The sequence below is a fragment of the Physella acuta genome, unplaced genomic scaffold, assembly GCF_028476545.2.
Source record: "Physella acuta isolate Inbredline_101_S28 unplaced genomic scaffold, ASM2847654v3 ptg000405l, whole genome shotgun sequence".
Taxonomy (NCBI): Eukaryota; Metazoa; Mollusca; class Gastropoda; family Physidae; genus Physella; species Physella acuta.
In genome coordinates, this window is record NW_026731924.1 from 255,689 (window position 1) to 271,523 (window position 15,835).

A 15,835-nucleotide genomic window follows, 5' to 3' on the forward strand; every position below is an offset into this window, starting at 1 on the left:
ATATATATATATATATATATAAGTCTTCTTATACATTAGGTTTTAACAGCTGTTTATATGTATGTATATATAAAAAATCGATATAATTATATGCAGTGTTCAATATTTGAAGAAATAAAACAATGCTATCGCCATCCTTAATATGACAACAGTCTTAAGATTTTCTACAGATACCGGTTTGTGTACTACCTACAGATATATATATATATATATCAGAAATTTGGTGTCACCCCATCAACGTTGTCATCTGGTGCGGCTATCAACCGTCCTGTGATTTCACTACAACTCCCACCCTTAACACACCCCCTCCTCATTCACTCCTCACGCATTTCTTCACCCTTACCCCATCCCCCACCCCCCACCTACGTACCTACCTCTCCCCATCCCACACCCCCCCCCCACCTACGTACCTACCTCTCCCCATCCCCCACCCCCCACCTACGTACCTACCTCTCCCCATCCCCCACCCCCACCTACGTACCTACCTCTCCCCATCCCCCACCCCCACCTACGTACCTACCTCTCCCCATCCCCCACCCCCACCTACGTACCTACCTCTCCCCATCCCCCACCCCCACCTACGTACCTACCTCTCCCCATCCCCCACCCCCCACCTACGTACCTACCTCTCCCCATCCCACACCCCCCCCCCACCTACGTACCTACCTCTCCCCATCCCCCACCCCCCACCTACGTACCTACCTCTCCCCATCCCCCACCCCCACCTACGTACCTACCTCTCCCCATCCCCCACCCCCACCTACGTACCTACCTCTCCCCATCCCCCACCCCCACCTACGTACCTACCTCTCCCCATCCCCCACCCCCACCTACGTACCTACCTCTCCCCATCCCCCACCCCCACCTACGTACCTACCTCTCCCCATCCCCCACCCCCACCTACGTACCTACCTCTCCCCATCCCCCACCCCCACCTACGTACCTACCTCTCCCCATCCCCCACCCCCACCTACGTACCTACCTCTCCCCATCCCTCACCCCACCCACCCAACAGTTAAAATAAGTTTTAAAACCTTACGATCATAAATTTTCTCCTATAAAATTTTACAAATAACCTTGATTTAATCATTTTTGTGTGTCGCAAGTGTGTGTTCACCTGTTGTGTTACAGCCACCTTTAGCCACCTTTAGCCACCTTTAGCCACCTTTAGCCGCTCACCGTGTGTGTCCCTCTGACGTCAGGGTGATACCCTCACCTCAAGGTGATTCCTCCCACCATCATCAAAGTTAAACTAATAAATGTTGACAAGCTTGCCGTCACCAAAAGCCGACTTGACGCGCTACCATGTGACACGAATGTTCGCAGCTTCACAAAAGTGCAAGCGCAGAGATTTCACAAGGCAGTAACCCCGTTCAGTAACGCCCCCGCATGCGGTCACCACCCAATTAAACCAGTTCTAACTTGGTCGTCAGACGGCCGTTCACACTCGATAAAAATAAAAGACGCGCTCACGTGTGTTACTGTCTCGAAGTTTAGGGCCGCATGGGTTAATTCCCTTCTCTGTGATATGGAGTTCCTCGCCCTTTGATAACACAATAAACAACAGAACTACAGGGGGTGATTTCAAATTTCTTATTTAAACAGGTAGGGGTGAAGCTGCTAAATGCACACTATATATATATATATATACATATACATATATATATATATATATATATATATATATATATATATATATATATATATATATATATATATATATATATATATATATATATATATATATATATATATATATATATATATATATATATATATATATAATGTAGCATAGGCGTTAAATTGATAGTTCAGATAAATCCTTGTATGATTATTTGTACACAAAATGGTGGTCGAAAAATCAATCGTAAGTTCTTTACAATAATTATCATTAAAAACGTTTTTAAAAACCCACGTTTTCTGATTGAACTAAAAAGTAGAAAATAAATGCTATACATCACAATAATGCAAGCGATCACTCTACTATAAGCGATGAAAAACGTGGGGCGCCGAAGTAAAAGTTTTTTATCGGTCATTGTTAATATAAGATGTAAAAGTTATATTACTATTGATTAGATAATACTATTGACTTTTATTAGGGAGCTTGTAGAGAGTCAACAGTATTAGAAACTGTAAGAAAATCACGGCGCCCCACGTTTTTCATCGCTTATAGTAGAGTGATCGCTTGCATTATTGTGATGTATAGCATTTATTTTCTACTTTTCAGTTCAATCAGAAAACGTGGGTTTTTTTTTAACTTTTTTAATGATAATTATTTTTTACTTTTTAGTCTTTGTCTGTTTGCATTAAAATCTTGCTATCGATTTTATCTTTTCGCATTCACTTTTTTTTTGGGGTAAACGAAGACAACTCGTAAAAAACACGTGCCTTGAACCCGTGTCGAGTGGGTTAGCAATTGTGTGCCCAACCACTCGACCATATCGTCTCCCCCATCCTGGCCACCAGTTGTTACGTTCTGGTTGTTTGTACACAAACACCGCGTGACAACTACTCAGTAAGCAAAAAGAGGGAGAGTACCGATCCTTGTTTTCATCAAATTACAATTACTGGGTTATGTCCCTTTTCCCCCACGTTTTTTTGTACAATTATATAGCGGTCTAAAATGATCAATAAAATGTTTCCATGGATCAATTTAGTACTAATAACAATTGAATATTCTATTGTCATCGGAAACAAAGCTTCCCTGAAAATTTCAGCGCGCTAGCTAACTGGGAAGTGCCCGAAATTTCGATCGCAAGATTTGATTGGAAAGACGCGAAAGCAAGTTAAAGAAAACGTGGGAAAATCCCCAACAATTACCGTTCTTTATTTAAATAAACAGCTACGTCTTTTAATGGGAGTTAAATGTGCATTTTAATGAAAAGTTTAAAATTTAGTTAGTTCCCTTTAATTTCTTACGTATTAATTTTTACTTTCTCGTATACGAAGTATATAGAAAGTATTGTAATCGTGCAAAAAAAAATCGGAAAAACATAATTTTGCAATCTTGTCCGTATGTCTGTGTGTGTGTGTATGTGTATGGTTGTCTGTGAACACGATCACTTGAGTACGTTACAGCTAGGTTGATGAAATTTCAAAGCTAAGTATTATATCAAATTTCCGGTAACCGGAAGTGGTACTTATTCTACTTTCAATTTTTCAAAAGCCTATAACTTGAGTACTGTTTCAGATAGATAAATGAAATTTCACATGTAAGTAAAATAACTAATTATCTGCCTTTTATCAAAATTTGAGTAATTTCCTTTGACCTGAAGTAGTAATTTACGCTATTTCCGATTTCTCAAAAAAGCCATGTGAATTTATAAAGTACTAATAATATTCCGCACTATTATACACAGATTTTTGTGGCGTGCACTTGGTGTGCAATTCTTTTTTCTACGAGATTCTATTCTATTTTTAAAAGTTTAAGTAATTAAAAACTGATTAAATATCATGTCTATAATACGAGGTGCCATCCCCAGTATTGTTATATAAGAATATTCGAGAAAGTTTAGGGGAGATCACTCCCTGTTTATTTTTTAGTTACCTGCGCCTGAACGGCAATATAAAAAAAAATGGTCCCGTGTGTATTGGGTCAGGTCAGGGGTCACTTCATTTACTAGATGGCACGGCTTTGTTAATTAATCATGTCATTAGTGTATTTTTGTTCCACAGGTGCCTAATATCTAAGTTTTAGTTGGGGGTGTGTTCTATGAAAGAGGGGGGTGTGTTCTATGAAAGAGGGGGGTGTGTTCTATGAAAGAGGGGAGTGTTCGATAGGGCTCCCGTGCGTCTTAAATTAGCCAGAGAATTTGGCCGTGTGGACATTCTGTTGAGACTAAGTTGGCCATGAGACCATAGTTCCAACACCAGTGAGCCAGAGTTTCTTCCAGGCATCTCTTCGTCCCCTCCCTCCCCCCGAAAAAAAGTCAACCCCCCCCCCCCCCCAAACGAAATGGAGTTTAGAAAATATATACTTTTAACAGTGTCCGCCTTCCAACACCCCCCCCCCCCTCCACCCCGGAAAATTCATGTGCCCTCCCCTCCGGAGAAAAGGAGAAAAAAGTCTGGAAGAAACACTGCATTGGGCCATGTTATCTGTATCCTGACACCTCAAGGTGACACCTCACATAAAATTGTTGGCCTCGCTTCTCTCCCCCCCCGACTGTAAATATTGACAAGCGTGTCACGTGGTATTCACGGCACTAGTGTGTTGGTGTGTTGGTGTGTTGGCCAGCAGCGTGTGTCACCACACAGCGTTGTCACCAGTGTGTCACCAGTGCTGTCCGTGTCACACTCGTGGTGTCAGTGCCATGCGTGTCGTGTCAGTGACACAGGCGTGTCGTGTCAGTGACACACGAGCTATGACTGTCCTATCGACCCGGGAAATAAATCCCGACCGTCCACAAGACCTTGAGCCAGTGATCGTGTCAATAGAGTGTGTAGGCCTACATGCATTGATCGCTCAGTGTGCTGGATCTACACACCCAAGTGAGCGATAACAGTGAGTGTGTAACACTAACTGTGTTTATCTTAGTGTTTTATGTAATCACTAATGTGACGGCTAGGCTTTAAAACAACAAACTAATAAACACGTGTTGATATCCAGTTTGTTAAATCTTAATCACCTGCCTTCATTAGCAGCGCTAAATCCGTAAGTAATCTGGTATGTGTGTTTATGCCTGGTATGTGTCTAAGTGTGTGTCCATGTATTTGTGTGTCTATGTGTGTCTGTGTGTGTGTATGTGCTTGTGTGTGTCTATGTGTGTGTCTAGCCTGTGTTGTATCGTTTGGAACAAGCTTCTTTACTTAACTCCGTTAACGAAATGACCCACACCCAACACCGACCCCAGTCGCAACTAACCATCTAAAGTAAGGGTGACATCATGTGACAGCTTCTAAAGTAGGGGTGACACCATGTAACACCTTCTGAAGTAGGGGTGACACCATGTAACACCTTCTGAAGTAGGGGTGACACCATGTAACACCATCTGAAGTAGGGGTGACACCATGTAGCAACTTATGAAGTAGGGGTGACACAATGTAACACCATCTGAAGTAGGGGTGACATCATGTAACACCATCTAAAGTAGGGGTGACACCATGTAACACCATCTGAAGTAGGGGTGACACCATGTAACAACTTATGAAGTAGGGGTGACCTCATGTTACACCATCTAAAGTAGGGGTGACATCATGTAACACCATCTGAAGTAGGGGTGACACAATGTAACACCATCTTAAGTAGTGGTAACACCATGTGACACCAACTGAAGTAGGGGTGACACCATGTAACAACTTATAAAGTAGGGGTGACACCATGTAACAACTTATGAAGTAGGGGTGACACCATGTAACACCATCTAAAGTAGGGGTGACATCATGTAACACCATCTGAAGCAGGGGTGACACAATGTAACACCATCTTAAGTAGTGGTGACACCATGTAACAACTTATGAAGTAGGGGTGACACCATGTAACACCATCTAAAGTAGGGGTGACATCATGTAACACCATCTGAAGTAGGGGTGACACAATGTAACACCATCTTAAGTAGTGGTGACACCATGTAACACCATCTAAAGTAGGGGTGACACCATGTAACACCATCTGAAGTAGGGGTGACACCATGTAACAACTTATGAAGTAGGGGTGACACCATGTAACATTATCTGAATTAGGGGTGACACAATGTAACACCATCTTAAGTAGTGGTGACACCATGTAACACCATCTAAAGTAGGGGTGACACCATGTAACACCATCTAAAGTAGGGGTGACACCATGTAACACCATCTGAAGTAGGGGTGACACCATGTAACACCATCTGAAGTAGGGGTGACACAATGTAACACCATCTTAAGTAGTGGTGACACCATGTAACACCATCTAAAGTAGGGGTGACACCATGTAACACCATCTGAAGTAGGGGTGACACCATGTAACACCATCTGAAGTAGGGGTGACACCATGTAACACCATCTGAAGTAGGGGTGACACCATGTAACAACTTATGAAGTAGGGGTGACACAATGTAACATCATCTGAAGTAGGGGTGACACCATGTAACACTATCTGTAGTAGGGGTGACACCACGTAACACCATCTGTAGTAGGGGTGACACCATGTAACACCATCTGTAGTAGGGGTGACACCATGTAACACCATCTGAAGTAGGGGTGACACCATGTAACACCATCTGAAGTAGGGGTGACACCATGTAACACCATCTCAAGTAGGGGTGACACCATGTAACACCATCTGAAGTAGGGCTGACACCATGTAACACCATCTGAAGAAGGGCTTACACCATGTGGCCTACAGTCCGGGCTACTCTTTAGAACATGGGCTGCGTCTATATCCGGCGTCATATGACCTTTTGACGCCACTGCCTCTGACACCCCACCCCCACCTATCTAAGCGTACAAAAGACAAGTCTCTAAAGTAGGCCTATTGTATAACGGTTTGATAACTTCCGTCTAGGGCTTGAGTTACTTCTTTTCATGTCAACACACGAGTTGCATCCCTTTATCCCAACACACGAGTTGCATCCCTTTATCCCAACACACGAGTTGCATCCCTTTATCCCAACACACGAGTTGCATCCCTTTATCCCAACACACGAGTTGCGTCCCTTCATGTCAACACGCGAGTTGCGTCCCTTTATCCCTTCACACTAGTTGCGTCCCTTTATCCCTTCACACTAGTTGCGTCCCTTTATCCCTTCACACTAGTTGCGTCCCTTCATGTCAACACACGAGTTGCGTCCCTTCATGCCTACTCTGACACGGTGTTACTTATTAAGCTACACACTTCTACAGCAGGTAGGCTATTTAACACGTTGACAGGGGGAGGGGGAGGTGGAATTAATTAGTCTGTCTAACAAAGGTCATTGTGTCTATTTATACCACGCAAAAAGAAACGGCCCAAGATGTCGTACTTGTAGTGTAAGGAATTGGGAGGTCCAATATTTCTTTCAGATTGGATATCTGGTGGATTCGTTGTGGATTTTATGTCACACATTTATGTCATTTAAGGTGTCAATGGTGGTCTCATTGATAGTGTTTGATGGTGTTTGATGGTGTTTGATGGTGTTTGATGGTGTTGAGTTGTTGCAGATTGTTGTTGACCAGTTAATGTGTGGGCCAGATTGCTGGAGTAGGCAAGATGAAGCGATGGAAGGTTCTAGAACTTTGGCTGCTGCTTCACTTACTGCCCAGTGTCCAGGGCAAGTTTAGAGAGAAGGTTCCAGGTGAGTGCACAACTATTGGGTTGTTGTATGTTTGTTGTACTGTATAGTGTGTTTGTTGTATGTTTGTTGTATGTTTGTTGTATGTTTGTTGTATGTTTGGTATGGTTGTTGTATGTTTGTTGTATGGTTTTTGTATGTTTGGTATGGTTGTTGTATGTTTGTTGTATGTTTGTTGTATGTTTGTTGTATGTTTGTTGTATGTTTGTTGTATGTTTGGTATGTTTGTTGTATGTTTGGTATGGTTGTTGTATGTTTGTTGTATGTTTGTTGTACTGTATAGTGTGTTTTTGTGTATGTTTGTTATGTTTGTTATATGCATTTTGTTGGATGTTTGTTGAACTGTTTGTTGGATAGTGTTTGTTCTCCAGTGTTTGATATATTTAGGATGCAGGGTTTCTTTCAGACATTGTTCCACGTACTTAAGGGGTCACTCAAAACTTTGGGGGGGGGGGGGGGGTGACCAGGCACTGGTTAAAGTTAGTTTGTAAGGTGCTTGTTGTAGCCTTTAATGCTACTTGAGTGATTCTTGCACCTCTAGATTTTAGTTTCTTTCTACATGCATCAGTTTTATCCGTACACTTTCTCTCAAACTCTCCCTTTCTCTCTCTCTCTCTCTCTCTCTCTCTCTCTCTCTCTCACTTTTGTTCTCTCTTGTTCTCTCTTGTTCTCTCTATCCCATTTATCCCATCCCTCATTAAACAATATGTAACATTGTTTGTGTCCCCAGAACTATCCTCTCAATGTGGCAACCCTGTTGAGCAAGTTGTTCTGGCCACTGGCCAGATAAAGACGACCATAGCAAACTTTACACGCACCAGCTGGCCGGACAGGAACTCGTCCTCAACACAGAAGTGAGTTGTCTAGAGTAGGACAATGTCCTGAGTAAAGTGGATATAGTGTAGCACAATGTCCTGAGTAAAGTGGATATAGTGTAGGACAATGTCCTGACTAAAGTGGATATAGTGTAGCACAATGTCCTGACTAAAGTGGATATAGTGTAGCACAATGTCCTGAGTAAAGTGGATATAGTGTAGGACAATGTCCTGACTAAAGTGGATATAGTGTAGGACAATGTCCTGACTAAAGTGGATATAGTGTAGCACAATGTCCTGACTAAGGTGGATATAGTGTAGGACAATGTCCTGAGTAAAGTGGATATAGTGTAGGACAATGTCCTGAGTAAAGTGGATATAGTGTAGGACAATGTCCTGAGTAAAGTGGATATAGTGTAGGACAATGTCCTGAGTAAAGTGGATATAGTGTAGGACAATGTCCTGACTAAAGTGGATATAGTGTAGCACAATGTCCTGACTAAAGTGGATATAGTGTAGGACAATGTCCTGACTAAAGTGGATATAGTGTAGCACAATGTCCTGAGTAAAGTGGATATAGTGTAGGACAATGTCCTGAGTAAAGTGGATATAGTGTAGGACAATGTCCTGACTAAAGTGGATATAGTGTAGCACAATGTCCTGACTAAAGTGGATATAGTGTAGGACAATGTCCTGACTAAAGTGGATATAGTGTAGGACAATGTCCTGAGTAAAGTGGATATAGTGTAGGACAATGTCCTGAGTAAAGTGGATAATGTCCTAGTACAAGTTTGGAAGACTATTTCCCATTGGGTTTGGCAAATTCAGATTCTGTTTTTGAAATAGCTTTCACTCAGTCTAATGTCTAGTTAACCATGTTTTTAACCACATGTCTTTAACCAGTTTATAACCATAAAATTTTAACCAGTTTTAACAATGAACCTTCTTCCATCTCTCTCCTCCATGTTCCCAGTGGTCTTCCCCTCTTTCCAGGCAGAGTCCACTTCAGCGCCATAATGGGGGGCATTCTTTTGCTCATGCGTAGGACATGGCCCAGCCATCTCCATCTCCTCGTTCTAACTTCTGAGACAATGTCGTTTAATCCTGTCCTTCGCCATATTTCCTTGTTCGGGACTTTGTCGTCCCACTTTATTCTGAGGATGCGTTGGAGGGATCTTCTTTCAAAGCCTCTGAGTCGGCTCTTTAACCTTTAACCGGTTTTAACTACTAGCCTATAACCAGTTAACATGACTTTAACCAGTTTAAACCATGACTTCAACAAGTTCTAACCACACACCTTTAACCAGTTCTAACCACACACCTTTAACCAGTTCTAACCACACACCTTTAACCAGTTTTAACCATGACTTTAACCAGTTTTAACCATGTCTTTAACCATGCCTCTAACCACGTCTTTAAATGACCCACCAGCCAACCTGAGTGCTCAGTCTGGAGGATCACGTGGGAGGCGGAGGTCTCGGAGCTCGTGGTGCTCATCAATGGCCTTGACCTTCTAGAGGACGATGTCTTCTACGTCACAGCAGGTAGGTGGGGGGGGGGGGCACGCACCAGGGTGGGGGTGGGGGGGGGCATGCACCAGGGTGGGGGTGGGCATGCACCAGGGTGGGGGTGGGGGGGGGGCATGCACCAGGGTGGGGGTGGGGGGGGGGGCATGCACCAGGGTGGGGGGGGGGGGGCATGCACCAGGGTGGGGTTGGGGGGGGCATGCACCAGGGTGGGGGTGGAGGGGGGCATGCACCAGGGTGGGGGTGGGGGGGGCATGCACCAGGGTGGGGTGGGGGGGCATGCACCAGGGTGGGGGCCCAATCTACATCACAGCAGGTAGGTTACTCACAGTCAGTTTGGTAAGCGGGAGGGGGGGGGGGGCGGGTCTGTCTCTGAGAATTGTGTTGTGAACCAATGGTTCCAAGATCAAATCCTTCTCAAACTTGATCATAGTTTGGTTGAAATAAATTGTTATACATTTGAAGCCTGATGTTACGCTATGATTTCAATGAGCTTTTCCCAACCAATTGTGTTTGATTTAATTCTAGAGCGACCAAGCTTGATGTTACGCTATGATTTCAATGAGCTTTTCCCAACCAATTGTGTTTGATTTAATTCTAGAGCGACCAAGCTTGATGTTACGCTATGATTTCAATGAGCTTTTCCCAACCAATTGTGTTTGATTTAATTCTAGAGCGACCAAGCTTGATGTTACGCTATGATTTCAATGAGACTTACAACCACGACCCTTTTCCTAAGGAGGTCAGGTGCAAGTCTGACCTATATTTAGTTTGGCTGAGACACCTGGGACCTGGTGTCAATGCCAGGAAACAGAGACTGGCATTCTCTTACATTGTGATCATTGGTAAGTCTTGTGTTCTCTTACATTGTGATCATTGGTAGGTCTTGTGTTCTCTTACATTGTGATCATTGGTAAGTCTTGTCTTCTCTTACATTGTAATCATTGGTAAGTCTTGTGTTCTCTTACATTGTGATCATTGGTAAGTCTTGTGTTCTCTTACATTGTTATCATTGGTAGGTCTTGTGTTCTCTTACATTGTGATCATTGGTAAGTCTTGTCTTCTCTTACATTGTAATCATTGGTAAGTCTTGTGTTCTCTTACATTGTGATCATTGGTAAGTCTTGTGTTCTCTTACATTGTTATCATTGGTAAGTCTTGTGTTCTCTTACATTGTAATCATTGGTAAGTCTTGTGTTCTCTTACATTGTGATCATTGGTAAGTCTTGTGTTCTCTTACATTGTGATCATTGGTAAGTCTTGTCTTCTCTTACATTGTAATCATTGGTAAGTCTTGTGTTCTCTTACATTGTGATCATTGGTAAGTCTTGTGTTCTCTTACATTGTTATCATTGGTAAGTCTTGTGTTCTCTTACATTGTAATCATTGGTAAGTCTTGTGTTCTCTTACATTGTGATCATTGGTAAGTCTTGTGTTCTCTTACATTGTGATCATTGGTAAGTCTTGTGTTCTCTTACATTGTTATCATTGGTAAGTCTTGTGTTCTCTTACATTGTTATCATTGGTAAGTCTTGTGTTCTCTTACATTGTGATCATTTGTAAGTCTTGTGTTCTCTTACATTGTGATCATTGGTAAGTCTTGTGTTCTCTTACAGTGTGATCATTGGTAAGTCTTGTGTTCTCTTACAGTGTGATCATTGGTAAGTCTTGTGTTCTCTTACATTGTGATCATTGGTAAGTCTTGTGTTCTCTTACATTGTTATCATTGGTAAGTCTTGTGTTCTCTTACATTGTGATCATTGGTAAGTCTTGTGTTCTCTTACATTGTGATCATTGGTAAGTCTTGTGTTCTCTTACATTGTTATCATTGGTAAGTCTTGTGTTCTCTTACATTGTAATCATTTGTAAGTCTTGTGTTCTCTTACATTGTGATCATTGGTAAGTCTTGTGTTCTCTTACATTGTGATCATTGGTAAGTCTTGTGTTCTCTTACATTGTGATCATTGGTAAGTCTTGTGTTCTCTTACACTGTGATCATTGGTAAGTCTTGTGTTCTCTTACATTGTGATCATTGGTAAGTCTTGTATTCTCTTACATTGTTATTATTGGTAAGTCTTGTGTTCTCTTACATTGTTATCATTGGTAAGTCTTGTGTTCTCTTACATTGTAATCATTTGTAAGTCTTGTGTTCTCTTACATTGTGATCATTGGTAAGTCTTGTGTTCTCTTACATTGTGATCATTGGTAAGTCTTGTGTTCTCTTACATTGTGATCATTGGTAAGTCTTGTGTTCTCTTACACTGTGATCATTGGTAAGTCTTGTGTTCTCTTACATTGTGATCATTGGTAAGTCTTGTATTCTCTTACATTGTTATTATTGGTAAGTCTTGTGTTCTCTTACATTGTGATCATTGGTAAGTCTTGTGTTCTCTTACATTGTGATCATTGGTAAGTCTTGTGTTCTCTTACATTGTGATCATTGGTAAGTCTTGTGTTCTCTTACATTGTTATCATTGGTAAGTCTTGTGTTCTCTTACATTGTGATCATTGGTAAGTCTTGTCTTCTCTTACATTGTGATCATTGGTAAGTCTTGTGTTCTCTTACATTGTGATCATTGGTAAGTCTTGTGTTCTCTTACATTGTTATCATTGGTAAGTCTTGTGTTCTCTTACATTGTAATCATTGGTAAGTCTTGTGTTCTCTTACATTGTGATCATTGAAATGATGAGAGTGAGACCATGAGACCATGAAAGTGAGACCATGAGAGTGAGACCATGAGAGTGAGACCATGAGAGTGAGACCATGAGACCATGAGAGTGAGACCATGAGAGTGAGACCATTAAAGTGAGACCATGAGACCATGAGAGTGAGACCATGAGAGTGAGACCATGAGACCATGAGAGTGAGACCATGAGAGTGAGACCATGAGACCATGAGAGTGAGACCATGAGACCATGAGAGTGAGACCATGAGAGTGAGACCATGAGAGTGAGACCATGAGAGTGAGACCATGAGACCATGAGAGTGAGACCATGAGAGTGAGACCATGAGACCATGAGAGTGAGACCATGAGAGTGAGACCATGAGACCATGAGAGTGAGACCATGAGACTTTGAAAGTGAACTTGTTACTGCAGATGGCGCCAGCTCCACTGAAGAGAAAGAGCGCGTCATCCTGATGGGGGCCATCGTCATCTCGTTCTTCACCGTGGTGGCCACACTACTCAGTATCAGCAGGTCCACCAACTGCAGGTGTTGGAGGTAAAAAAAATTTATCTGTCAATTTTTTTTGTCCCTGTCACTAACTGCAGGTGTTGGAGGTAAAAAAATGTTATCTGTCAAATTTTTTGTCCCTGTTATACACTGAACCTATTCTCCATACACATAGTATCATTCTCTTGTTTATTTTCATACATAAACTTCTTTATGTTTATTATTAAATGTCCAATTTATTTTATACAATAAAATATAGTACCATTGTATAATATATAATATATTTATGATTCATTTTCAATATACTATCAGTCCACAGATATACTTTTTATTTGTTAAAATGTTATAATTTACAATTTAAATAAAAGTAGCTTTAGTTTATCAACTAAATTTATTTTTATATTTTCCCAACCTACTTCTGCAGCCAAATTTGCGGCTATTTTAGGAGCATCAAAAACAGCCCCACAGCTCCCTCTGGTGTTGGCAACAGGACGGATTTGTCCAGGCGTCCTGAGGAGACCATCCTACTGATGGAGCTACATCATCCACACAGAAATGCTCCACCAGAGTACATCGCCCTGACTCCACCAGGTGGCAGTGGTGGAGCATCCACTAATCAGCAGCAGTCAAGTGGGACCAGCATGGGGGATAACTCTAATGTACAGCTAGTCTCCAGACAGGGAGCTAACTCTAGTCCACAACTTTTACTCCCAGCTTCACCTGTACCGACAGACAGTGCTGTCCAAGCAGACAGTTCAGACAGCAGGACTAACATAGACCTGGTCCAGCAAACAGAGAGACACACCACTGACCAAAGCAGACATGTCCAGTCATTGTCTGACCTGTTGGGGATCCTACCCCCCTTGTCTGCGTCAACAACGCCAACAACTTTAATCACCAGACAACCACCCAACACCGTGTCACCATTTGCTCTCGTCTCGTCGCTCTTCCCTTCCCGTCAGCACCCAACGCTGGTGGCGTCCCCCATGAACCTGGTCCAGCCCCACCTGAGACCCTCCCCACACAGTCCCAGCGAGATTCAGGTGAACATTGGCGGACATCAGGTGTTTAGACTGACCACAGGTCAGCAGCCGGCTGAGGGTGAGCTACCCCCACCTGCGTACAGCGAGATGCCCCCTCCAGCGTACTCACACCTGTTTCCTGCCAGACAGACATAGAGGTCATGGCCATCAAGGTGACCAGGGATGTCAAGGTCATGACAAAGTGACCAGTGGTTGTCAAGGTCATGACAAAGTGACCAGTGGTTGTCAAGGTCATGACAAAGTGACCAGTGGTTGTCAAGGTCATGACAAAGTGACCAGTGGTTGCTCTGCAGACCACCACGCAAGAATTTTCACCATCGATCAAATGCTCAAACAAGTCTCCTTGTATTCATCAGTCCTTCTCTATCTGTAAGTACAACTTATTGTAGTCTACTCGTTAAAAGCATATTTGATAACAATAATTTAATATTTTGAATTAAAATCATGTAAAGCTTTAAAAATGTTAAATAATTTTTCACGAGCTTTTTAGGTGATGAAGTTTCACTACCAATTCACCTTTTATAGTTGTGTATGTTTTTAGTTACATTTATATTTTTAATCACCTTGATGTATTTTAAAATGTTTTAAAATGTTTTAAAATGTTTTAAAGTATCTTATTGCATTTTTAGCCATTTATATAATGATACATATTTATTCAAGGTACATATAAATACAGTACAATTTAATTATTTCATGGCTTGTAGTTTTTATTTCTACCATTTGTTAATAGACTTTATGTCCATATTTAAATTTGGCCAAGAATTGTAAATTTTCCTGGCCACTCAGTGACTTCCATATTGTTGCTAACAGCATCACCAGGATGGTACTCTAAAAATAGATTCTATGACTAATAAAAGAATGAAGTAACTGGAGGTAGGGTAGCCTCCTGTCAACTGAAATTATTCTATCACACACAAACTCTCCAACTCAACTTTTTCTATTGTCAAACAAGAAAACACAATGCATATTCTATAAATAGTTTATATTTGTAAGCATTTAAAAAATACTTCAGCAGTAAAAAAAAAATGAGTATGAATAAATAATAAATATACAAGTTGACATCAAATATTGTTTTGGTATAAATAAACAACTAATTAAGTTCATTAAGCCCTGAAGTTTATTTGTACTCAACACTCAATTCAAACAGACATACTTTGGTGCAGCAAACATCAGAAATATTTGAATCACCATCTACTTAGCAAACATCAGAATGTTCATCTCTGTTATGTTTAACTTGACAACGCTATTTAATAAAATTTAAAAATTAATTTACAAACAGAGTTTTTTACGTAAAACATTTTATCAGTTCAGTAGTAAAAAAAAATTTGTATCGAATCCTGTGCCATGTCTACATACCGTTGGTATTATTATATGGATCTGCACCAAACTGTATCAAGAACTTGTTTGTATAAAACAAATTCTGGATTAATTAAGATATCTAAATTAACCAAGCCAATTGGAAATAAAGGAGCAGATGGTGAGTGCACAATAAGCAGGTTGATTCACCCTGTAGCAGGTGTAAATAGTCTTAGAGTGAAGGAACAGGTGGAAAATAATTGACTTGTACAGGTCAATATTTCATGAACATGTACAGGTAAATGTTTCATGTACATGTACAGGTCAATGTTTCATGAACATGTACAGGTAAATGTTTCATGTACATGTACAGGTCAATGTTTCATGTACATGTACAGGTAAATGTTTCATGTACTTGTTCAGGTAAATGTTTCATGAACATGTACATGTAAAGGTAAATATTTCATGTACATGTACAGCTTTTCTTGAGAAAATTTGTAAGTACAGACATCTACAATTACAATTATTTTAATTAACAATTTTAATTAACAATTTTGTATAACCAACTTTGTTGCAACATTTAGCACCAATAGATATTTGTGACCAATTTTTTTTTTAAATGACTTTAACAAATGTTGTAACACATGAGTTGAGTGATTCAATCAATGTTGAACGTGAAGGCACTGGTCTTCCCCCCCCCCCCCACCTCGTCACCTGACACAGGCCACTAC

The 15,835-nt window shown here is 41.2% G+C and overlaps 1 protein-coding gene across 1 annotated transcript; it reads left to right on the top strand.

Annotated features, from left to right (window-relative positions):
• The first annotated feature begins 4,487 nt into the window (after positions 1 to 4,487).
• Positions 4,488 to 14,348, top strand: LOC131942377 (uncharacterized). Its single transcript, XM_059302211.1, has 7 exons — positions 4,488 to 4,654; positions 7,120 to 7,253; positions 7,981 to 8,104; positions 9,497 to 9,609; positions 10,266 to 10,436; positions 12,690 to 12,813; positions 13,190 to 14,348. The coding sequence occupies exons 2-7, from the start codon at positions 7,169 to 7,171 to the stop codon at positions 13,941 to 13,943; spliced, it is 1,371 nt and encodes a 456-aa protein (XP_059158194.1). The 5' UTR covers positions 4,488 to 4,654; positions 7,120 to 7,168; the 3' UTR covers positions 13,944 to 14,348.
• Positions 14,349 to 15,835: the final 1,487 nt, after the last annotated feature.